The sequence below is a fragment of the Echinops telfairi genome, unplaced genomic scaffold, assembly GCF_000313985.2.
Source record: "Echinops telfairi isolate 266 unplaced genomic scaffold, ASM31398v2 ScPeMD7_30;HRSCAF=105, whole genome shotgun sequence".
In the NCBI taxonomy this organism is placed as follows: domain Eukaryota; kingdom Metazoa; phylum Chordata; class Mammalia; order Afrosoricida; family Tenrecidae; genus Echinops; species Echinops telfairi.
In genome coordinates, this window is record NW_022103927.1 from 1900690 (window position 1) to 1926514 (window position 25825).

General features: G+C 41.1%; 2 protein-coding genes across 2 annotated transcripts in view; one reads left to right on the plus strand and one right to left on the minus strand.

Moving 5' to 3' along the window:
- The window catches only part of LOC101640236 (zinc finger protein OZF-like), a 19328-nt gene extending 7902 nt beyond the window's left edge, over positions 1-11426 (plus strand). Inside the window, exons 2-4 of the mRNA XM_045289742.1 lie at positions 7510-7636; positions 8348-8498; positions 8867-11426. Coding sequence (XP_045145677.1) covers positions 7510-7636; positions 8348-8498; positions 8867-10265 — 1677 coding nt within the window. The 3' untranslated portion in view covers positions 10266-11426. The remainder of the gene's footprint in view (positions 1-7509; positions 7637-8347; positions 8499-8866) is intronic.
- A 12819-nt stretch (positions 11427-24245) lies between these two features.
- Positions 24246-25193, minus strand: LOC101642004 (olfactory receptor 7C1-like). The gene has a single exon (XM_004715476.2). It carries the CDS (start codon positions 25164-25166, stop codon positions 24246-24248), a length of 921 nt encoding a protein of 306 aa, XP_004715533.1. The 5' UTR covers positions 25167-25193.
- Between the last annotated feature and the right edge of the window lie 632 nt (positions 25194-25825).

Consider the following 25825-nt stretch of genomic DNA (forward strand, 5'->3'; position numbering starts at 1 on the left):
TTTGGCTGATTTGTAATCTTTAAATTTGTTAAGGTATGTTTAATGGTCAAGAATGTGATCAGTGTTGGTGAATGAGCTTGGTTGTGAGCTTGAAAGAAATGTATATTCTGCTTATTTTGGATGATATGTTCCGTAAGTAGTAGCATACTGATGTCAGAGTACTCAGCAACCAGCCAAAAGATCAGTGGTTCAGATCCATTAGCTGCTCTGTAGGAGAAAGAAGTTGCATTCTGCTTCCATAAAGGTTTACTGTCTTGAAAACCCAGTGGGGCAATTCTGCTCTGTCCAGTCACTTAAGTCAGCAATTCCAGTGCTGCAGTTCATAGCTGGTCTGTACTCGTACATTTTCCTCCTCTCAGCAGTGTTTTAGATTCTATGCCGCTGACTAGATTAATAATCCTATCAATTGTGGTTAGGTGCCATTGAGCCCGTTCTGCCCCTTGGCAACCTTATGCAGAACAGAACAAAACACTATCCCGTCCTGCCCCATCCTTGCAACCATTCCTATGCTTGAGCTCATTGTTGCAGACATTTTTCAATCCGTCTCCTTTAGGGCCTTCCTCTTCTCCACTGCCCCTCCACGTTACCAAACATGATGTCCTGATGTCTTTCTTCAGGGACTGGTCACTCCTCACAACACGTCCGAAATATGCATGATGAAGTCTTGCCATCTTTGCCTACCAGGAATACACTCTGGCTATACTTCTTCCAAGACAGATTGGTGTATCCTTTTAGCAGTTCATAGTACTTTCTTTTTTCTTTCTTTACCTAACCCGATCCCTAACCCTAACCCTAACCCTAACCCTAACCCTAACCCTAACCCTAACCCTAACCCCCATAGTACTTTCATAGTACTTTCCAGCACCAGAAACTAGAACAAACTGAAAACGAGTCAAAGGTTAAACAAATAATAGCTTAAATTTTAACTGTATCTGCAATCTGGATCTCTGGGGCTGTAGAGGTTGCGTAAACCATGAATGATTGAATTGAAAATAGCCACTGTCAGTCCACTTCAGCTTACTTAATTCTTAGGATGTCGATATTTATGTGTTCTATTTAATTTTTGATAATTTTCAATTTTTCTAGATTCATGCATCATGATTCCACCTTTCAATTATTAATGGGTGTTTGCAGCTGTTTCATCTGATTTTGAACTGCCCCATCAACCAAAGAAGGTCCAGAAATCTTCACCACATTCACATCCTTAAAGTTGGCTCTACTTTGAGAGGAAGCTTCCCCCAGGCATATATTAAGTGCATCTTAACACTTTACTAAATATTTCTACAAGTTCCATGGTTTTGGGGTTTTTTTCTTCTTTTCTTTTTTTAGAGTTTCTGAGATTTTTTTATGTACAGGGTAATAACAGGGTTGCAGGAAGACATTAACAATGTGTGACATAGCCCATCTTCCTGAACATGGAGAGAACTTGAAGCACTTACTGGTGAGATCAATCACTATAACCTTCAGTTTGGATTGTGCAGCATTGTAAAGGAAACAAAGATCCTCATATATGGACCAAGAAGTAAAATCATGCTAAACAAAGAAGAGAGTGAAGTTGTGAAAGATTTTTATTTTACTGGGATCCACAATTACTGAAAACAGCAATTGGAAAACCAAGCAACATATTGCATTGGGTAAATCTGCTGCAATAGATCACTTGAACATCTTAAAAGGCAAAGATGTGACTCTAAAGACTAAACTGTCTCTGAGCTCAATTGTGGTATTTTAAATGGCCTCATCCACAGGCAAAAATTGGACAATGCATAAAGAAGATTGAAGAAGATGTGATGTTTTTGAATTATGACATTTGCAGAAGATATTAAGTATGCCTTGGACAACTTGAAAAGTGAGAACATAATGGGAAATCAGACTTTGGTCTTTTATTATATATATATACACATTTTTGTTTTTCCTGAGTTGCTTTAATAATTCTTTGTCTTTGTTTTGAAGGTTTGATTATTATATGTCTCAGTTATTTTCTTTTCATATTCTTTCATGTTTCTTTTTACTTTTACTAGCTTATATTTTAGGCTTAATTTACTCTGGAGCCATATGTTTTTATTCTGTTTCTTCCGTCTGTCATTTGGTTTAGGAACAATCTGTTCCTTTTCAGTCAGGATCATTTCAGTATGACAGGGAGCTATATAAGGACTGATCCGACCATGAGCTTTGGAAATCCGGGGGCACATTTTGGGAGCTTTGGTCACCGGATGTGCTCATTGACCAGAGAATCCACATCTAAACCCTTAAGTTCTGCATTTTTAAGCATGTACAGCAAAAATTCAACACTCTTTCTGGACCACCGACCCTGAGTCCCAGCGCCCCTGTTTGGCCTGAACACACCTTCCAACTCCTCCATTGTAACACTGTCACGGCACCCACTGCTTCTGCAAAGTGACATCTTTCAAACACATGTTGACTTTCCGGAAATGCATACCTTCGATGGCCTGGGCATTCATGGGTACTCATAAAATGGGCCTAAAGATTTAACCTTCTTACTTGTATGATTTTGTGGGGTTTTCTGGGTCATGCTATGTGTGTCATTGTTCCACATGACTCCTTGTTCATTGTTTTTGTTCTAATTAGTATTTGATCTGTATCATCTCCTTGTAAACTCAGGGCTCCATGAAAATCTGTTTCACTTGATCCTGGGTTTTTGTTGTAGAGGGGACATGTCTGCTCTCTTGTCCCAGGCCTTCTATTGTTTTTATTTTTATTTTCATTGCTTTGATTTATGCTGAGGTTACATTTCCAACATCTAAAATTTATATAGTTAGCCGCAGGCTTTGAATCAACTCAAAACGGTTCAGCAATTGCCATCTTAAACAAAAATGTATTGCATCACAATCAAATCTTTTCCCCATAGTGATTTGACCCCAAAGAGGCCATCATAACAAGAGGATGTTGCACAGTTTAAATGAGGATACGTGTATATCAGGGCTGTGTTTTTGACTCGATTTATTCATCTATGTGCTGAGCAGATAATCTAAGAAGCTAATTTCTATTATGAACTTGAGATTACAATTGGAAGAATATTCATTAACCACCTGTGATATGCTGGTACAGTCTTCTTGCTGAATTGAAGATGGTTTGAAGCACTGATGATACTCATTTACTACAGATTTCAGTATGGATTGCAACTCAATGTAAATAAAAAGCAAATCTTCAAAATTCAACCAATAAACACTTATAAATGTCAAAAAGATTGATCTTCTCAATGATTTCATTTTACTTATATACAGTAATGACTCATGGAAGCACTGGTCAAGAAGTCAAATGACATTGCATTGAGATAATCTGCTGCCCAAGGTTTTTTAAAAAGTATTAAACATGTTACTTTGAGCACGAAGGTATGCCTGACCCTAGCCGTGCTGTTTTCAGTAGTTTTATATGCATGTGAAAGTTGGACAGTGAGTAAGGAAAAATTGAGAAGAATGATGCATTTGAGGCTTCCACCATCTTTCCATCCCTTAGATGCAGCCCAGAGACGTTTCTGGAAGATCCATCACGATGACTGCTCAAGGGGAACCCCAAGTCCAGTTCAAACTTGTACTGGTGGATGATGGTGGTACTGGAAAAATGACGTTTGTGAAACATCATCTGACTGGTGAATTTGAGATGTGTGTCGCCACCTTAGGCATTGAGGTCCATCCCCTTGGGTTCAATGTGTGGGATATGGCTGGTCAAGAAAAATGTGGAGGACTGAGAGATGGCGGTTATATCCAAGCCCAGTGTTCCCTTATGATGTTCGACATAACTTCAAGGGTTACTTAAAAGAATGGGCCTGGCTGGCATAGGAATCTGGTTCGAATATGTGAAAACATACCCATTGTGCTGTGTGACAACAAAGTGGACATTACGGACAGGAAAGTTAAGGCAAAATCCATCATCTTCCACTGAAAGAAGAACCTTCAGTACTAAGGATTTTCTGCCAAAAGTAATTACAACTTTGAAAAAAGCCCTTCCTTTGGCTTGCTAGAAAACTAATGGGTGATCCTTAACTTGGAGCTTGTTGCTATGCTTGCTCTTGCTCACCAGAGGTTGTTATGGACCCAACTTTGGTAGCACAAGATGAGTATGATTTAGAGACAGCCACTCTCTCAGGTGAGGATGATGACCTGGAGCTGAACACCAGAAGTCTAGTTTTAGAGGCAACTGCCCTATGATGTCAGTGTTGCAACATGTTTGCCATTCTTTTATTACATAGCTAAGCAGAATGTGCCAATCTTTGGGATGTTGAAGGAGATGAGTGGGATTTGGAGTGAGTGTGCCAGTCAAACTTCTTTTTTTTTTTTAAAAAACCTGCATATCTATCTTTTGAAACATTTGTTTTCTTGAAATTCAAATACAAGACTGGTAGTCACATCACAATATTCAGAGGTTACGTTTTGTTTTTAACAGCAATTCCCATCCCTTTTTGTTTAGAACCAGACTAAAGTTGTATTTCAAATATCTAAAGAAAAAATGATGCATTTGAGTTATGATATCAACGAAGAATATGGAAAGTACTGTGGACTGCCAGAGAAACACACATCTGTCTGGGGAGCATAGCTATAGCTCCTTAAAAGTGAGGATGGTGAGACCGTCTCACGTATTTTGCACGTATCAAGGGAGACTAGGCTCTAGAAGAGGACATTGTTCTCGGTAGAGGGGCAGCAACAAGAGGAAGACCTGTAGTGAGATGGATTTGTACAGTAGCTATGACAATGGGCTCAAATGCAGCAATTGTGAGACTGGCTCAGGACCAGAGAGTGTTCACTCATAAACAGGGATTGCTTTGAATCAGAAAGAATAGCTTTGGCAAGCTGTCTTGTCATCTTTTGGTGATCTGTAGTTTCTCCAAGAAAGTATGCCCATTTCAGGGCAGGGGGTTGCCCATTTGTTTGTGTGAGCCTGGGGCCTCTCCATGCTTGATGAGGCGCAAAAGGAAACGCTACAATGTGTCTCCCTGTTCATATCTAATTCTGCTTTCACCCTGCGATTCATGTTTTGTTGAGAGTTCTGGCAGATTTGTACAAGAAAGTAAATTTTATTTATAACAAGGGAGTGATGTAAATTTGTGGTGTGGTGTTGTTACTTGTTAGGTGCCATCCAGTCGGCGCCGACCCCTAGCGACCCTATCTGTGCCAACAGAAGGAAACACTACGTGGTCTTGCGCTGCCCTCACAATCGTTCTGTGCTTTAGTCCACTGATGCAGCCACTGTGTCAACCCATCTTGTTGAGGGCCTTCCTGTTGTTCGCTGTACCGCCATTCTACCCAACATGATGTCTCTCTCCCAGGACTAATCTCTCCTGGCTCTATGTTCAAATTATGTGAGATGGAGTCTTAGTGTCTTTGCTTCTAAGGAGCACTCTGGCCTTACTTCTTCCTAAACAGATCTGTTTGTTTTTCTAGCAGTCCATAGTACTTTCAATATTCTTCTCCATACCAAAAAGAACTAATGGACAGTCCACCATTTCCAGATGGAGCATATGAGTAAGAACTAACGGTGTTGAAGAGAGAAATTCAAACTACACTGAAAGTATTAGCCAAAAATAAGGCTCCAAGAATTGACAAAACACCCATTGAAATGTTTCAGAAAGCTGAAGAAGCACTGAAAACACACACCTGTGCCAGGAAATTTGGAAGACAGCTTCTTGGCCAGATAAATGGAAACGATTCATATTTGTGCCCATTGCAAAGAAATATGACCCTACAGAATGCTCAAACTATAGAACAATATCATTGATATCACACACAAGTGAAATTTTACTTAAGATCATCCAACAATGGTTGTAGTAGTACATTGACAGGGAACTGCTGGATTCAAAAGAGGACGTGGAACAAAGAATATTGCCGATGTGAGATGGATCTTGGCTCAAAGCAGAGAATATCAGAAAGATGTTTATTCATGGTTCATTGACTATGCAAAGACATTCAACGGAGTGGGCCATAATAAACTGCAAGAAATAATAAACCTTGAGAAGAATGGGAATTCCACAACACTTAATTGTGCTCATTTGGAATTTGTATATGGATCAAGAGGTAATTGTGCAAATAGAATAGGAAATACTGCATGATTTAAAATCAGAAAAGGTTTGCGACCTTTCTCACCATACTTGTTCAATCTATGCTGAGCGCAAATCATCAAGCTGGATTACACGAAGAAGAATGCAGCATCAGGATTGCAGGAAGGCTTATCAACAACCACAGTATGCAGATGACACAATCTAAAAGTGAGGAGGAATTGAAACACTTGCTGATGTAGATCAAGGATTGTATGGATTACAATTCAACATAAGGAAGATGAAAATCCTCACAACTGGATCAACAGGTAACATGATAAATGGAAAACATGTTGAAATTGTCAAGGTTTTTTCCTTACTTGGATCCACAATCAATGCTCATGGAAGCAACAGTCAAGAGGACAAAAGACGTATTGCATTAGGTAAATCTGCTGTACAAGACCTCTTTAGTGTATTAAAGAACAAGGATGTTACTTTGAGGACTGACCCAAGCCAAGGTGTGCTCTGTTGCATTATATGCATGTGAAAGTTGGACATTGAATAGGGAAGACAACAGAAGAATCAATGCATTTGAACTGTGGTGCTGCAGAAGAATGTGTGGTAGTTAAAAATTATGTCAACTAGACATTCCAACCTAGGGGTGGAGTCATACCTGTCAATCAAGTGGTAGTTTGATGACACCTTTGGGGGTGTGGTCTTTTGTATGAAGAGCAAGAAGAAACAAGAGATGACCTCTCTTTACAGCGTTGATTTCCTCCTCACTGATACTTTAAATGGAACTCTCTTTACCTCCAGGGGCAGCCATATGTGGGCTGCCCAACCCTGAATGCGGTAAGGGCCCTGTAATGCTTCCACTGACTTTGGGTCCTCGTGACTCTGCACTCACTGGCCTGTGATCTCCCTGCTTCTCACTGCACTTTTCAGTGTCATTGGCCTGTAACTATGTGAGAGTGAAGAGGACCCCAGCTAGCATTTGGACCTACAGACTTGATTTGAACTTGGCTGGGCTGTCTTCTGATAGAAATTTGCTTCGTGATAAAAAGTTCTTTCTTGAACATGGACGATTGTCATAGGCCTTTTCTCTAGACAACTCAGCCTAACACAGAATGTTAGATTATTGGACTTGTTTATATAGAGCATTTTTTTATTCCCGATATGTGTTTTGAGTGTTTTAATTAAAAGATAGAGAATAAAAGTAGAATTAATCATAGTTAAAGTATAAATAAACCAACTCAGCTCAGTGTGTGTGAAATATTGTTGAATATAAGAAGTCCATGTAATAGATGATGGATTTAGTGTAAGGTGAGGGATCCTGATGGCTAAGCTCTATGGTAGATTTTAATAGAAAACACAATCATGTATCTAATCTGAATTCTCATTTCACCTAGACAATTTTGCTACACATTGGGATATAGCGTTTTTTGTTTTTTGTTTTTTACTTTCATTGGGGCCTCTTATATATATCACACTTTAATAAGCTAGAATACGTGTTTATGTTTTAGGATTCAGTGGTCATTGAGGATGTGACTGTGAACTTTACCCAGGAAGAGTGGGCTTTGATGAATCTTGCTCAGAGGAAACTCTACATAGATGTGATGTTGGAAACCTTCATAAACCTGGCCTCAGTAGGTAAGGATGGCATTATTTAAAAACAAACTTCATTAATTTTTAAATATATACTCACTGACCTTCTCCAGCATTTGGGAGTAAATTGTTAAGTAGGATAGGCTTGCTCATATGTTCTATGGATTTTAAATATCCTGCCTTTCACCTGAATGTAAACTGACTGTATTTCTTTTGTAGTCTCAGGTTTTTAGGTGTAGTAGGTATGACCATTTGCTTTAGGGGTTATGATCTTCGGAGAGTAAAGATAAGATTTATTCAGGACTATTAATGCAGGGAGAACCAGAAAAAAAACCCAACCAATCCTTTGAAGGTCAGTTACTTAAAGATAGAGGGAGTTAGGTTTTAATAAATAGATTAGAAAAAGTCTTTTGGATTGAAGAACCCAAAATTCTCAAATACCTGAGATTATTTTTCTGACAGTCCACAACTGGGTTTGTAGAGTAAGTTAAGTCCTCCAATTTTTCTTTTACATGTACATTGCATAGTTCAAAATTACACCTGCATTACATTTATTCTTTCTCCTTTGCTGTCCTAATTACACAAGTCACTGGCACTCTCAATATTCACTGAAGTATTTCTTATCTTTTGACAATTGCCACAGGCCCAGAACAACAAAATCCCTCAAAAGTCTTGATCATGGTAGACCTTTCCCTCTTAATCATTTCTTCTCCTTTTGTTTCATATTGCAAACCTCAACTTCAATCGTTGGATCAGTTTCTCGAAAACTTCGTGATGGAGAAAAGTTGCCCAATGAACATACAGTAGTGCGATTTATGAAGAATGACACTTGGTCCTCCATATTTGGAGAAGTCAGTGAATTGCGTAGCAATGAAGATCAGCAGAACAACCAGAGGAGTTATTTGAGGTGAGTGGCAGTCATGTAAGAGAAAGCAGTGCCTCAACAAAAAGTCTGAAATATCCATGTTAAGATAAAAATATACAAACTATAAATTGTGTGTCTAGAGAATGTTTACAATTAAGTGTTTTATATATGTGTAGCTTATAAGATACTCTATATGATTTACACTTATAAATGTGTATCTGTGGCATACTTGACTAATACACAGTTTTCAGAATATCCCATTTGGGCAATCTGACAGCATCTTGTCTATATTTTTAGACTTATGAGATGTGACATAACTTAGAACAAAATCATTCAAGTTCACTGTGTTTGGAAATTGTGTAACGGTATCAAATTTATTTCTAACTGCATGTTTATCCTATTTTCAACAGAGGACATTTGGTAGAGAATCTTCATGCAAATGAGGAAGGTAATCAGTGTGGAAAAACCTTCAGTCAGATTCCAAAGTTTACTGAGATCAAAAGAACTACTGGGGTAAATCCTTTTGAATACCTTACATGTGGAAGATCCTTCATAGATCATTCATTGTATAGGTCTCGTGTCACATCTGAAACTGGATGCAATATCTATCAACATAAGGAATATGAAGAAACCTATAACTATCCGTTCCTAAGCACTCCTGTGAAACCTGTTAGTGGAGACAAACCATATGAATGTAATCAATATGGGGGGAATTTCTATAGTTATCCATCCTTTCAGACACATGTGAAAAATCACAAGGGTGAATATAAAGAATATTGGAAACCTTGTCCCTCTTCACTTAGTTTACATAAAAAAAGTTACAGTGGACATAAACCTTACAAATGTAAGCAGTGTGGTAAAGCCTTTCGTCATTCATCAGCTCTCATTACACATATAAGAATTCACAGTGGAGAGAAACCTTATGAATGTAAGGAATGTGGGAAAGCCTTTAGTGATCCTTCATCTCTCACTACACATGTAAGAATTCACAGCGGAGAAAGACCTTATGAATGTAAAGAATGCGGGAAAGCCTTTACTAATTCTTCAGCTCTCACTAGACATTCTAGAACTCACAGTGGAGAGAAACCTTATGAATGTAAGGAATGTGGAAAAGCTTTTGGTGATTCTTCATCTCTTACTACACATATAAGAATTCATAGTGGAGAGAGGCCTTATGAATGTAAGGAATGTGGTAAAGCTTTTACTATTTCTTCATCTCTGACTACACATATAAGAACTCACAGTGGAGAAAGACCTTATGAATGTAAGGAATGTGGAAAAGCTTTTACTGGTTCCTCAGCATTCACAACACATATAAGAACTCATAGTGGAGAGAGGCCTTACGAATGTAAGGAATGTGGGAAAGTGTTTAGCCAGTCCTCATCACTCATAACACACATAAGAACTCATAGTGGAGAGAGACCTTATGAATGTAAGGAATGTGGGAAAGTCTTCAGTAATTCCTCAGCTCTCACCACACATATAAGAATTCACACGGGAGAGAAGCCCTATGAATGTGAGGAATGTGGAAGGGCCTTTAGTCATTTTTCAAACCTCACTAAACACATTAGAACTCACAGTGGTGAGAGGCCTTATGGATGTATGGAATGTGGAAAAGTATTTAGTCGTTCTTCACACCTCATTAGACATATAAGAACACACAGTGGAGAGAGGCCTTATGAGTGTAAGGAATGTGGGAAAACCTTCACTGATTCCTCATCCCTCACCAGACATCTAAGAATTCACAGTGGAGAGAGGGCTTACGGAAACACCTTTATTAACTCCTCTGTCCTTAATGAACCTCATTAACCTCACAGTGGAGTTTTTGTTGTAAAGAATGTGAGAAACTTGCTACTTCTACCTCCTCTCATAAAACACGAAGGTACAGTGGAGGAAGCAGTATGAATGTAAGTAATGCAGGAAAATTTTGTCATTACTTTTTCTGTAAACATACCAGCTTAAAATAGAGTCTGGATGTAAGGAATGTGGGAAAGCCTTTAGACGTTTACCATACTTTATAACACTTGAGTAAGTATGCTAGAGAGGAATAATATATGCCTAATATTGGATAGTATTGATCCAGCATCTTTGTTCAAAACTGGCAGAGAAGGCTTCTAAATCTAAAGAATGTGGTAACATCTTCCCGTATTTTCACAAACAAGAATTCACATATATTTGAAAAGCCTTTCTAACGAACTCAGGTGACTGTGAGAGGTGTCACAGTGAAGAGACATCATGGAATGGATGACCCTTGGGATCATCTATCTACTTTTCCAGTCCTAAACAACATGTGAAATACTAAATTGTAGGTCAGTCCTCCGAATGCTAAAGTTAAGGGAGGCCTTTAGTGTGCCTCTTCCCTCAGCACACCAGACACTGGAGAGACCAGGTGTGTATGTAAGCATGTGGGGAAGTCACCAATCACATTATTTACCATTTTGCACACAAGGGAATTCATAGGAAGGGAGGAATATTACCAAAGTTACATATGTGGATTTTACTACTCTCTTAACCACAGAAGCATTAATGTTCACTTTGTATTTTCTGATGTTAACACCAAAATGAAAAGTATTACTCTAAATCTGCTTTAAAATTTTTGGCATGGCCTCACAAGTAGAAATTTACTGTCTTTCCACTTAGGAGGCCAAAAGTCTGAATTCAGGATGCCAGGTACAGGGGAGAGATTTCTCTCTGTTACCTCTGTGGAAAGGTCTTTTCATCACCCGCACCCTGACTGTAGTTTTTTGCAACGTGAGGGCCATGGGTCCAAAAGATGTGCTCTGCCCAGTTCATCTTTTTTGTTAGGGATAGATCCCTTTCCATGGGATGGATTTTATTAAGTATAGTTTGTATTTTTGTTTTTTGTCATGATTTTTCAAGGAGTCTTGTTAATGCTGTTGGGTAAATGTTCGATGGCTAATTGCAAGGTTGAAGGTTCAAACCCACCAACCACTTCATGAGTGAGAAATAGCTGCTTCTGTAAAGATCTATAAAGCCTCAGAAGCACTGTATAAGGTCACTATGTGTCAGAATCAATGGCAGCGGGTATCTTAATTTGTTAAGCTTCTTTAATTTATCAGTACATAATGCAGTATTTTTCATTGTAGAAAATTTAACTGGAAAGCCTGTGGAATTTCAAAAGCCTGTGAAAATTCAAAAATAATAGAATGTTATCCCTTTTGTTGTTTTGGGTGTTGTTATTTTCCCCAGCCTTTCTTATTGACATAGCAATGTTACTAACACTATTCCTGTATGTTTCAAAGAATTGTAGCAGACATGTTTTGCATTTTGCATATCATTCTTCAACTGCTGTTATGAATACGGGGTTACTGATGAGAAAACTGCACAGAAACTAATTTCCATCATATCACAGACGGGCTTTACTCTCAAATGGCACTGTGAATAGCAAGATTTGCATGGGAGGACAGTTAATTCTGGGCCCAGGCATTGAAAGGGCACCAAAAGGACAAGCAGCAAAGATAAAAATGGATAAAGTGCCTCAAAGAACATAATCAAGAAAGTAAAAAACAACTGCCAGAATGGGGGGATATATTTGTATATCATAAAGATCCTGATAAGGATCTAACTTCTAAAATATGCAAAGAAATACTACAACTCAGTTAAAAAACAAACTACCCAACTTAAAAGTGGGTAAAGGATCACAATGTGTATGAACCTCAATATTTTGATGCTAAGTGAATGAAGTCAGGAGGAAAGGCCTTGTGCTATATGATTCCATTTATATGGAATACCCAAAGTTGGCAAATCCATAGAGACAAGAAGCAGATCAGTGGTTTCCAGGGGCTGTAGGGAGGGGAATGGAAAGTGCCTGCTTCCTGGATACAGGGTTACCTTTCGGGATGTTGAAAGTATTTTGGAACTAGATAGTGATGATGACTGCGCAATATTCTTAATGTATTAAATGTTACTGAATTCACTTTAACATGGTTAGTTTTATGTTATGTGAATTATGTTTTAATAAAATTAGCATTTAACACAAAAGCTAAAAACATCAGGTCAGAGGAACGTCGCAGTGGTCAGATTCAAAGGAAAAGCTTCTGTGCACACAAGAACAGTAGCCCTTTGTTCCAGAGCACCGAAGATACAGAGCTTCTCCTGAGCCCACTGCGTTCAGGTTGCCTCCAGACCTCGAAATTGCCTGTGAAGTGTTATTCTGATTTCCCAGATGCATTGTCAGTGAACACTCATTGGAGATGCCTGCGCTCATGGCCAGAAGATTGTTGCTTGCTCCTGAAGGAGGACATATAGTAATGAAATCCCATGAATGGGGCCAGCACTGGGGGTAGAAGGTGGCCAGGCATCAGGGTGGTTCCTTATCTGAACTCTTACCGGGGCCTGGTGCCAATATGACCACCCACAAGTTCCTTGGGTCTAAAGGATGAATGATTGCAACTGTGTGGGTAAGGTATTAGAGCTTTATGACTAGACCTTGGCATCAATTCTACATACTAAACATGCACTCAGTACTGGTAGTGATGGGGGGGTAGGGTGGGGGCCAATGAACTGATTAACTTGCCCTCTTTTTCAGAACCATGCATAGCATGATGGGGACAAATAGAAACAAGTGTAGGGAAGTGGTTTGGGAAGCAATGAGGCTTGGACTTCGGATATTCAAGTTTAAGTTCACCCACTTTGTTATGGAACATACTTAAACCACATTGTTCCCATAGTAGAAGATGGTCTTCAACTGTACAAGGGTCAGACTTGGCTGTACCAGTGCATGGTATTCCCAAGCACTGGCGTGTGTGCTTGGAACTCAAGCCCATCCAGAGACAGGACAAGAGACCCTGCCTAATAGAAATGCCTCTGGACATGCATTGTGACTGTTCTTTCAACACTACCTAGCGTATGACAGTGGTAACCGGGTGTTGCATGGGTTGGGGGTGAATATACTGCAAGGCCTCATACCTAAGAAGGTCCTTAAACCTGAAGAACTTCTCTTTGTGTCTTGGTGAGGCCATCTCCTCTCCAGTCCCCCCACTCATCTGCTTCCTACAGGCCTTTGCCCTGCCCACCGGAGTCACTGCAGTGCTAAATGTTTTCTCTTAGTCTGCGATGACCTCTACTCATCTGTACTTCAGGGATCCAAGAGCTTTGGACCATTTGATTCATCTACCCACCTTACTCTCCGCCGGGTTCTGCCTCCCAGGAGCCCACCCCTCCATGGCTCACCTAGACACACTATTGGATGACATGACTGGCTTGAGCTGCAAAGCCAATGCAACAACAAGGACATACCTCGTAGTCTTGGACTCTTGGTGCTCCACAGCTCAACAACGGAGATGGGAAGCTTAGGGTGTGACGGGAACAGAGAAGGTGCACTGCCAAACCCCAGGAGTCACAGACTCCTTAGGGGTTGGATCAAGAAGTCAAACTCCTTCCCCATCTCAGAGCTCCCGCACATACTAGATTTTTTCCTGTTGGGCTCCTAGCTGCCCTGTGCCAACCCCCAATCTCTTGGACACAGCTCTAGGCTGACCAATCTCTACACCTTCAGTTCTGACCTGCCTCACTCAGAAGGAACTGGGAACACTTGATACCACTGCAGGTGCCCAACTAGACCTGGAGAACACCCTGCCCCATCCTGGCCCAACTCCTTTCTGACTCATCTATTGGAAATGTCACCCCTAACTTCCAAATTGCTGTAAGGACAAGTCTCACTTATTTTAAGTATGACTTCTGGAAGATATGAAAGTGAGACAAGTACTCCATGTTGACCTTGAATTTTTTTTTCTGAGACATCTGATAGAAAGTATAATTGCAAAAGGTCATTCTATGACCCCATGGTTTTCAGACTCTAATGTGAACAAAGATGGGCCTGAACTGATGAAAGGGGTTCTGAGCAAATTAATTGTATAAATACAGTTTATACTTACACAGTTTATATGGGTTAATCTGGGTTAACTAGAGAAATTCATAGACAATCATGTATAAGAAAGAGCTTTAATACAAGAGCAATTGAATATTGAGAAAACATCCTAGCCAAGTGCAGATCAAGTCCATAAGTCCAATATTAGCCCCCATGTCCGATACCAATCTACAAATTCCTCTTCAGACTCACACAATACATGCAATGATGTGGAATGCAGGAAGATCACAGGCCAGTGGGTGGAAAATCTTGTGGATCCAGTGTCGACAGAGACATCAGCGCTGCCAGGGGTCTCCACATAGTTCCTTTAACTTCCTATCTCTAGGGCAGCCCATGTGTCTTGTTAGAAGGAATGTCTTGCAGGGAGTGAGTGTGTGTCCCGCCTCCAGCGAACTATCTCAGTGCCTCCAAATGAGGTCATCAAGCTGCAACCTGCTTGACAGGCTAAACGCTACAACTTCGCTCGACAGCAGATAATGTAACTCACACCGGTAGAGTGCGTTTTTAACAGTCCCTGCTGTTGCTATTGGGTAAGTACCATTTTTAACCCCAGGATGGGAGTTAAAACCTACCAGTCACTCTAGGAGAAAGATGAAACTCCCCGGCTCCCATAAATATTTGCAGCCTCATTAGATAGGGTTGCAATGAGTCTGGATTGACTTTTTGGCAGTAAATTAGTTGATATAATGATGGATAACGAAGTGGCCTGATCTCTTCATTCAAGCAGACCCTGCACCCATTGTGAACACACGTTCAGCCAGTCTGAAGGATTTCCTGGTGAAAAGGGACACGGTGGCACAGTTAGTGCAAGACCTTGGTAGCCTTTCTAAGGGCCTCTGTGTCTTCTCCCGCTTAACATGGCAGCATGCTCCTTGCACACTGGTGTCCTTGGGTCCTCTTGTCTCTGAGGGAAGCTAGAAGTGAAGTATGCACACACAAGACAGGCCCACAACACTTGAGCTAAGGCTTTCACCCAGCATCCCGTGACTGAACAGGCTGCAGTGTCCCTGAGCCACAGTTTCTTCATCTGTAAAACAGGAATGAAGAGAATAGCTTTATGGGATAGTGCAAAACCACATGAGATTTTGAATGCAGTGTTTACTTCTAGAAGGGGCCTAGCCCTTTGTCTTGCGCTAGATGACCAGACCACATGACCACATTGGAGATGGCACCTAGAACAACTGAGTGCAGGGCCACCTTGTGTTAAGTGATCATGGTGTGTTCACAGTACTACTCTCTTCAGAAGACACTCAATATTCTGGTCTCTTCTGGCTGTTTTTAGATGGAGTATGCCATTAGGCCAGGTTGTCTAGAGAAATCCAATGAATATGTGTGTGTGTGTGTGTGTGTGTGTATATATGACCTATGTGTTTATCATTCATATATATATGAAGCTTTGTATCACCAAGTAATCTTTTATATATATATTAAAAAATCCCTGTCCAGTCCACCTCAAGCCCATAACTCCAATGCAAGCCAAGGCCCTCTTCAGGCTCATATAGCTGCCAACATGATGCAGAACTGTGACGCGAAATGCAGGAAGATCCCAGGGTGGTGGGTACGGGTCAGTTGGATCCAAGGCCAGTGGAAATATGGCAGAATGCCGACAGCTCTCAGGGTTGGACAGCCCACATTGGGCCACCCCTGGAGGCAGAGTCCAAGCAAGCAGGAAAGCAAAGTGGCAGAGAGACGGAGGTCCCCAATTTCTTATAAGAGGCTCACTCCCAACCCCCACTACGAGGCATCAAAGGCTGTATGACCCGATTGGGTTCCACTTATACAAATTCAAGTTAATGTAAAATCTAGCTACCACAGACACTTTGAAAAAAATTAAATATTTAAAGGTAAGCTTTAGATTTTGAATCCCTTGTGCCAGGGAAGGACAAAAGCCATTGTAGCCAAATACAGAACAAATAATACAAGAGGCTCATGAGGAATGATGCTGGACGCCTGGGGCTAATGGGTGACCCATCGCATCAAGCTGTGGCTAAGTCCTATTATATCCATTCTGGGAATTGAGTTTTTCCCCCCAGCAATATCTGGTGAGACAAAGGTGTAGCTGGGCCCTGGGTCTGAGAACTGTCAACAATCACCTTGGGAAGGCCATCTGAGCTTAGAACCAAGGCCACACACTTCCTCTACAGTTTGACAGGCATTGCAACGGATGTCTTACAGAAATGCAGCTCCTGGCCTATGTGTTTATCATTGTGCCAGCAGTTTCCTGACTTCCACTTACCCAGATGTCTATGCCCCATATATCCTGGCAACTCTTGGTGGCCCATATGGAATGCCCCTCCTTCCATTAATGTCAGTTCATCTCTCATCTTTGTCAGTACCTGGACTCATCCATGCCCTACCTCCCATGTCCCTGGAGCAAAACTAGTTCCCTGAAGTCTTTCAGCTCCAGCCCAATTATTGACAACCTGCTCTGATCCCCACTGGACATTGCTTGTGCCAGTGCGCTAGCTGGACACAGGCTACTTGTCACCTGTCACTTCCTGACTTTAGTCACCTTACAACCAGGATGACCATCCCCAAACACATGGGAAGGCCTGCCTTCCCCCTGTCACCAGTGCCCAGGCAACCTGTTTCCCCCTGCTTACTCATGCTTATGCTAAGGCCCCCAGTAGCCTGGTGCTCTGGTCATAATGACCTTCAAGTCTCCCCTGTCCCTCATTCCTTTACTCATGCTGGTTGCTGGTTGCTGGCTTTGGTAGCCCCTTCCTCCTTTTTGCCCACAGCCCAGCCACTTCATTTCATGAGGCAAACCCTGTTCTGTTACTGCCCCTAAGGACTTTTCTAATGTGTCCTTGTCTGAATCGGCTCGCTTCATTGAGCACTCTGTGTAGTCCTCCCTCAGCTACAGCACAGCCTCCCACACAGAGTATGGGCTCCTTACTACATGCCCAACTGGACTGAGCAGACTCCGGTGTGGAGGCTGGGCCACCTTCCAGTCCTGTCCAGGGTTCCCCAGTCACAATTGCATCTGGTTCTGCCCCATTAACACTCCTTCCCCAGGGCCCAGGTTCTCAGTCTTCCTGAGATAGTGTCTAGGAAGAAAGACACATGTCCTGAATCAGCAGATCGGAATGTCAGGCCAACTTGACAGAGACCATCTGACCCACACTCCTACTCTAGAGGCAGAGAGACTCGGGCCCAGCTAAGGACAAGGGGCTTCTGTACTGTCCAACCTGAAGTGAGGACGGATTCTCAGGCAGGTGAAGGACCTTCTAGGGTGCTACTCTCAGGGTGTCTAAAGACTGATAGCCTTTCTACTCCTGGTCATGGGGCTTGGACTCTGACCTGAGTCTCCTTCCCTCTACCACTCATAGCCTGCACACTGAGCTCATTCAGCTGGTTTCAGACTTTGTAAGGCTAAAAACAATATATAATAATTCAAAAGCAAAATTACATGTTGAAAAAATTCAGAGTTGCGTATTAGTCTGGGTAGACTAGAGAAATCCATAAAAACTCGTATATAAGACAGAGTTTTATATAAAGGGTAATTGTATATTAAGAAAGCATCCCAGTCCAGTCCTAGCTCATAAGTCTGATAGTAGCCCAGATGTCCGATATTAATCTATAAAGTCCTCTGCAGACTCACGAAACATGCAATGACGCTGAATGCAAGGCGATCCCAGGCCAGTGGGTAGAAAGTCTTTGGATCCATGGTGTGGTAAGCATCTCTTACGTGGCTTCTCCAGCTTCAGAGGTCTAGTTGCATCAGGTTAGGTCCATGGCTTCTCCAGCTCAGGGCGCTAGTGTAGTTCCATATGTCTTGTCGGCTCCAATGTCACCCAGGGAATGAACAGAGAGAGAGGTGTCTCCCGCCTCCAAGGAGGAAATACTGGATTTCCCAGAATTCTTAAAAGGGCATGTCCACACAGAAGCCTCGTTGGCTATGACCTGATTGAAAGACTAGACTTCACCCCTTCACTCTTAATCCTCTGAAGTCCCAAATTGACACCAGATTCTGTGACCACCACAGGTATATAAAACAAACTATTAAATTTGCCTTCAATTGCATTTTCAAATTACACATGTGACTGGGTAACCTTTCTAGGAGTGTCAAATGAGACTGGCCCCACGCTCCTGCTTCAGTGAAGGCATGGGAAGGAGGAAAACCTTTTTGCTCTGTGGTAATCAGAAGAAACACCTGGGTTGCATAGAGATAATGTGTTTCCAGGGGACTAGAGAAGAGAGACAGATGCCAGGGGGATCCTGCAGACCCTGCATGCTTGAGAGTCAGGAGAGAGCATGGAGGGCCTCTCTCTGGCAGGTGCCATGTACAGAGGAGGTAGTTTCCAGAGTTCTGGTCACAGCCGGCCATGCATTCACCAGGACAGGGACGCAGTGTGGCCCAATGGGGCAGAAGGCAGTTACAACATTGCTTAAGCTGCAGCCCACCCCTTCCTCCCTGCCCCTGGGGACAGAGTCTTCTTTCGGAGGTGATTCCAGTTCATGTCAAGGGCCCTCCATGGGTGCTAAATCCTGTCCCTGAGGACTCTGAGCACGTGCCCTGGAATCCCTGTGACACTAGGTTTCTTTCAGGTGCTCCAGGAAAGGAAGGAAAAAAAAAAAAAGGAAAGCCATAGAGCCCAACCCAACTCATAGTGACCCTTCAGGGCAGAAGGGCTGTCCCATTGTTTCCAAGGCTGTAATGTTTATGGAAGCCGACTACCACATCTTTCTCCCCTGGAGTGACTGGTTAGTTTGAACTGATAAGCACTTTAACCACTGCTTTTACTCAGGGAGGAAAATAAAATAGGCTAGGGCAGAAATCAGGCACCCTCTTTTGAGATATCAGGTCTAAAGAGTCCCAGTGTAGTCAGGTAACCCTGACCCCCCTAGATAAGGAATTAGCCTACATTGGCCCAATATCCCCCTCTCCACAGAGCTCTAAAAAATTTGTACCAGGGGCTAATCAAAGACTATTAATGGAAGATTGTTATGCCCCAGGGGGATGAGCGTTAAGACTATCATAAATTAACAATGCGGGTTTAAGAGGGAGCCAAAGGCAGATAAATACAAAACACACATGATACATTTGGGCTCACCCTAAATTCTAGTTCCAACTTAAGAATGATTAGTTCTTGCACCACGGCCCTGCTAGATACTCACCCTCAGGAAGGGAACACAGAAGATATGGGTGCTTTAGCGAAATGTGGTGAAGAGATTAGATGATGTCCAGCTATCAGATAAAATAGCATCTGGGGTTTTAAAGGCTTGTCAAACAAGCAGCCATCTAAGTGAGATGTCAACTAAGTCCACATTGGAGAAGCAAACTAACATCCACGATCCAAGTATTATAAATCATATCATCCAAAGTCATGGAGGGAATAGTATCAGAGCCTAAATTGTGACAATTCGATTTGCAGAAGGCTTTGGATGACAGTGGAGCCCCAGATGGATTTGTGGAAACGCCATAGGAAATAAGTCTGGTAATTTCCCTCTATCTAGAATAGATGGGTGGGAGGAAAGTGTTTACTAAGCAGAGTGCACTGGAGAAAATACCTGTAGAAGATCAAAAGGATAAACCTGACTTGAACGGTTGAAACCTGTCCGTTGATTCCCCCCTCTGATGCATACTCAACCTAATCTGGTTTTCAACATTTTCTGTGTTGTTTTCTTTGTTCATATTGGGGGTTATCTCAGATGTGTTATGGCATTGGGGTCGCCCTCTTGACTTTGTGTTATATGTTTTTCTGTTTTTCAGTATATGAAACCCAGGATTGGTGTCCTATAGGGACAGCAAGTAGAAAAAGGGTTTTTTTTGGCATGGGGTTGGGGGTACAGTGGGGGGGGGGCGGTGTGTGTGTGTTGTGGCAAAAAGGAGCTGATGTCAAGAAGCTCGGGAAGGAAAAGAATGTTTTGAAATTGACTGCGGTAGCTATTGTATAATACTGCTTGATGTAATTGAAATATGGAATGATACATTAACTTGCAATAAAAATTTTAAAGCATTTTTTCTTGAAAAAAATCAGCATATAGCTAATTCTTATTAGGTCAAAAACACCCCATATTTCTACATTCTCCAAGCTGCTGTACCCCTCCATCTCTGCAAGTGACCACTCACCTTCCCCTGAGCACACTCCCTTCCCCCTCTTGTGTCCCTGAATGGAATCTCACCAAACTCATGAACCATACTTGCCGGAGCTTGCCGGCAGAGCAATGGGGACTCGATTGAGGGGGTGAGGACTGAGAAAAGACAGACACAAAAAAACTGGGGTCAGGAGGACTACAATTCAAGACTGCAGCCCCGAGTTTATTTTCCAGCAAGCTTTCATACACTGTTAAGTGGGAATGTACTATTGCTCAAAATAGCGCCCCCATCCTTGTTCTTGTTTGTCTGGCAAATGTTTTTCCCAAGGCTAAGCACCTGATGTTTTCAATAACATTAAAGCACAAAAGTTAATCTGACCGTGAGAGAGACAATCTGACCGTGAGAGAGCTGTGTCTGCACGTCCACATTTGAACGAACAGACCTCTGCTTTCAGAGCAGCTCCCAACACATACTTACAGGTAAGTAGTTTCTTCAAGAACAAGGCACGTGTCAGGAACAAGATTAGGACACACATAGGCTAAATCTCCTTTTATCAGTGTAGGTCTCCTCTTAACCTCCTGAGGACAAGCACCTCTAGGCACCCTGAAGACAGGCTCCTGTTGGATCTGCTGTCTGTCATGACCGGCTCTGCCGCTCTCCTTCAGAGCCCTTCAGCATTATGGCCTTTGCTGAATGTTACAGCTTTTTTAGGAGGTTCCTTACCTCTGTCTCTCTCTGCTTCTACTTTCTATTTTCTACCTTTTTCCTTTTGAGGCTTAGTTCCTCCCACCAAGGAGTCACGAACTGAACAGTCCTCTACCAGTAGGTCACAGACTTACTCCTCAATATCATTGGTTGTTGATCTAATGCTACATCCTGAAATGTCTGAACATTGAAGAATTCTTTTTTAGTACAATGACTGAATGTCCTTTTCATCTTGTTACAGCTGAACAAATGCAAAATGTGACTAAGATGGAGAAATCTAACATACAAAAATAGCTGCAAGATCCTACTAATTTTTATTCTAAAAACATGGCATATGTATGTACATGAAATATTTAATGGAATACAAGTTGGCAGAAAAGGGAAAATAATTTTTCAGTAAGAAAAATGTGATGATTCAGGTTTATCATGGGAAGAATAGTTCTGGGTTCAAAATTCTTATTGGCATAGATATAAATTGACTGAATTTTGGATTAAACAATGGCTTCAGCTTCTTCTGATCAAGTTCCTTAAATACCTTATCACAATCTAGTGGAACCAATCCAAAGTGCAAGGGGATAGGGATATTGTGACAGGTTTATCATGTAATCCAATTCTCCTATGAGAATTGGATTTTATAAATCATAGATTCCAATTGCATAGTCATGTGAAATGTCCTATGAAAAGGCTCAGAAGTCCTTACATTTACCAAGTGATTTAGAAATACACTAGTGAGAGATGCAACAACTTCTTTGGAAAGCTCTGTATGGTAAGGTAGAAAATGATTAAAGTAAATTGGGTGGTTCCTAAGTTCCGTTTAGATAATAGCCTGCTGAGTTGATATTACTAAGCCACCCCATGTACAATATTTATGGTTAAAATAATTCACCATGTAGCATGTTAGACCAAACCATGGGAATGTTTGGAAAGAAGACAATATTTATAATACCTCCATATATAAAAAGGTGAGCAGCCTATTTATGCCCCATCCAGTCTGCATGACAAAAGGAAAAAACCCAAAATGGAAATTTAGATCTGGTGAAACTGCCAGAGATTTTTTTTTGCTATACATTTCTCTATGTCTCTCTTCTTTTTCTTTTCTTTTTCTATGTGTGTGTGTGCCTTTTGAGATAGCCAATTAAGAAACTTGTGGTATATTAGTTGAATCATTGTGAACTGGATACGTGAAAAAAGTCAATCAATACTTCTTTAAATGTCTTGTGATGGTTGCTGTGTGTGAGACCATTGTGGCCGCTGTCAATCCATCTCATTGAGGTTTATCCTCGTCTTCACCGACCTACCTACCAAATCTTTTCTAGCAATTGGTCTTTCCTCCAAATAAGCAAGACAACATGCTGTCATCCTCATCTCTAAGGAGCCTCTGGGTGTGTTTATTTTAATGTTTGATTTCTCCATTGTCTAGTATTCCACAGGATGTTAAATCTTCCTTAACAACACGCACTTTCAAATACATGCATTCTTCTTCGACCGTCCATTGCCATTGTTCAGGTTTCACATCCCTACAGGTAATTTGATATCCTGACTGTTACTTTCTTGGGTGTTGCTTGCTGATCCAAGTAGAATAACAACTTCGACAACTTCAACTTCTTTACCATTTCCCATGATGTTGTGTGTGTGTATGACCCAAGAACTACTTCTGAGTTCCTACTGTTTTCAAAAACTACTATGACTTTCCAGTTACAAAAATGACTTCAGCCATAGACCAATTCACATGTTATACAGAATGTTTACAAATATATCCTGTTTTTATTTCATAATTTGTTTTATGCATAAGTGGAAATAATCATAGCTGGCAATTGGTAGCATTCCTATACTAATAACTGAATGTGGTAGAAAGTGCCTAAATAAATTTTCTGTATGAGTCCCGGCCTAATGACAAACACATTTTTTGAAAAGAAAGCAATAATGCAGAAGGAAAGTAGATCCTGGGGAGTGAATATAGATGATTGTAAACTTAATCAGGTGGTGATTCCAGATGTTTCTCATAATCCAGGTTGGTTTTTTTTCTCAAATTGATGAACAAAAACCAGGCAACTGATACAAAGAGTTGATATGATAAATTACTTTTCTCCAAAGCAGATAATATAAGACACAGTTGCTTCCATTTGTTGGAAGAGAGCATTGAACCATCCTTCCATCAGCTCTGCCTATATGTTAATAACTTCCCAATATCATGTATTAAATATTTTATTGTTAAATATTTATGGCTACATTTTTAGTGTGGGCTCTGTTTTCCACACTAAAGTCTTAGAGCGCAATCAGATTGTTCTTGTTGTTACGTGCTGATAAGTAAGTTCTGACTCATAGCGATCCTATGTTTCACAGAAAAGAGCCCTGCCCAGTCTGGTGTCATCCTCACAATGGTTACATGTGAGCTAATTGCTGCAGCCACTGTGGCAATCCATCTCACTGAGGGTCTTCCCCCTTTTAGTCAACTTTCTACTTTACCAAGCATGACGTCCTTCTCCAAGGACTGGTCTCTCCTGATAACATATTGAAAGTACGTCGAAGTATCATCATCCTTCTTTCTAGGGAGCCTTCTGGACGTACTTCCTCGAAGACAGATTTGTTGGTTCTTTTGGCAGTCCATGGGCTTTCAGTATTCTTCAGAACATCATAATTCAAATGTATCAGTTTATCCTTGGTCTTCCTTATTCATTTTCCAACTTTGATATACACAGGAGGGGACTGGAAATACCAGGGGACTTGGATCAGGCCCACTTTAATTCTAAAAGTGAAGTGTTTGCTCATTCACACTTGAAAGAGATATTGGGTAGCAGATTTGCCCAATGAACGGTGTCATTTGATTTTTTGACTGTTGTTTTCATGGGAGCTGATTGTGGTTCCAAGTAAAAATGATTCCTGAAAACTTCAGTCTTTTCTCCATTTATCATAATGTTGTCTATTGGTACAGTTGTGAGGATTTTGGCGACAACACAATCATAGAGGATCAAATTTCTAGAAGGCAATATGGAATAAACAGTTGCTCATGAAAAGTTTTTAAAAAATAAGAGATTGAGCCCTTAAGATCTATCAACAAATAAATGTATCATGATGGAGATCTTGAGGATTTTAAGGTCTATTTACTCATGACCAATTCTCAAAAAGATAATCCTCTATGTAAAGAATATTTCTAGCTGATGAGTTTTTTTAGGGCCTGCTTTATGTCTTTGTTCCTAAGACTGTAGATGAAGGGGTTCAGCATGGGTGTGATCACCGTGTACATCACCGAGGCGACTGCACTTCCCATGGAGTTCTGAGTGGTAGCAGAACTAAAATACACCCCAACAAATGTGCCATAGAACAAGAGCACGACTGAGAGGTGAGACCCGCAAGTGGAACATGCTTTCAACTTGCCCTTTGTGGACGAGATCTTCAAAATGGACAGTATAATCTTGGAATAAGAAAAAAAGATACCAGTGGGTAGAATAACCCCAAATATTCCAATGGCCAGATCGATTACGAGGTCATTGGAGAAGGTGTCAGAGCAAGCAAGGTGCACGACCTGATTCAGTTCGCAGAAAAAATGGGGAATTTCCAACTCTGTGCAAAATGATAGTCGCAAAATCATTAAGTCATGTAATAGAGAATCCAAAGCACTGACTGTCCAGGAGGCCACTAGCAAAAGACCACAGAGCCTTGGGCTCATGATGACCGTGTAGTGCAGTGGGTGACAGATGGCCACAAATCGGTCATAGGCCATCACTGTCAAGAGGAAGTTTTCTAATTGTCCAAAAAACATGAAAAAATACATTTGGCTGAGGCAACCTTCATAGGTTATGCTTTTTCTCTGAGTTTTAATGTTCAGCAGCATCTTTGGGACAGTGGTGGAAGAGAAACAAATATCAACAAATGACAGGTTGGAGAGGAAGAAATACATCGGCGTGTGGAGGTGGAAATCAGTGATAATGGCCATGATAATGAGAAAGTTCCCAAGGAAGGTGATTAAGTACATGGACAGAAACAACCCAAAGAGAAAGGGCTGCATTTCCATCTCTTCTGAAAGCCCCAGGAGAATGAATTCTGTGATATGTGTTTGGTTTCCTGTTTCCATGTTGCTGATAAAGCTGTAGGAAAAGAAATAAGAACAATTAAATTCAGCCGTAAACATTAATCAAGAACTGAACACAGTAGTAGAATTAGTAATTTTAAAATGTTAATTGATTCAATATATTATCTTCACATCTAGTGCCTCATAGCTGAGAATTTCATAGAATCCAAAAATATCCCAACTTCTCTAGGATGCTGAAACTGGCTAGCAATCCTTGCCCATAGTCACATGTTCCCAAGGCAATCTTTTTTCTCTACAATTTCCCCCATGATTTTTAGTTGCATATTCAAACATACTTAAACCAATTATGCCAAACCTTATTAAATGCACTGGGAAACATCAGTGAAATTAATTTTAAAAAGTGTTTGCCTTTAAATATTATTCCAGGATATTTACATGTTGAGTTAGCAAGAGGATATCTATTAAACAGTAAGTAATACTTTGTGTCATCACTTGTCTGTCAATTTTTCATAATGTAGTGGCTTAGTGTTGTGGTGCTGCTAGAAGTTATGTCACTGGTATTTCCGGACCAGTGGGGTCACCCAAAGTGAACAGATTTCAGCGGAGCTTTCAGACTAAGAACAGATAACAGAGAAGGAATCGATTGTACACCTCTGAGGAATTAGCCCCTGAAAACCTTATGGACAGTAGCAGAGCATTGT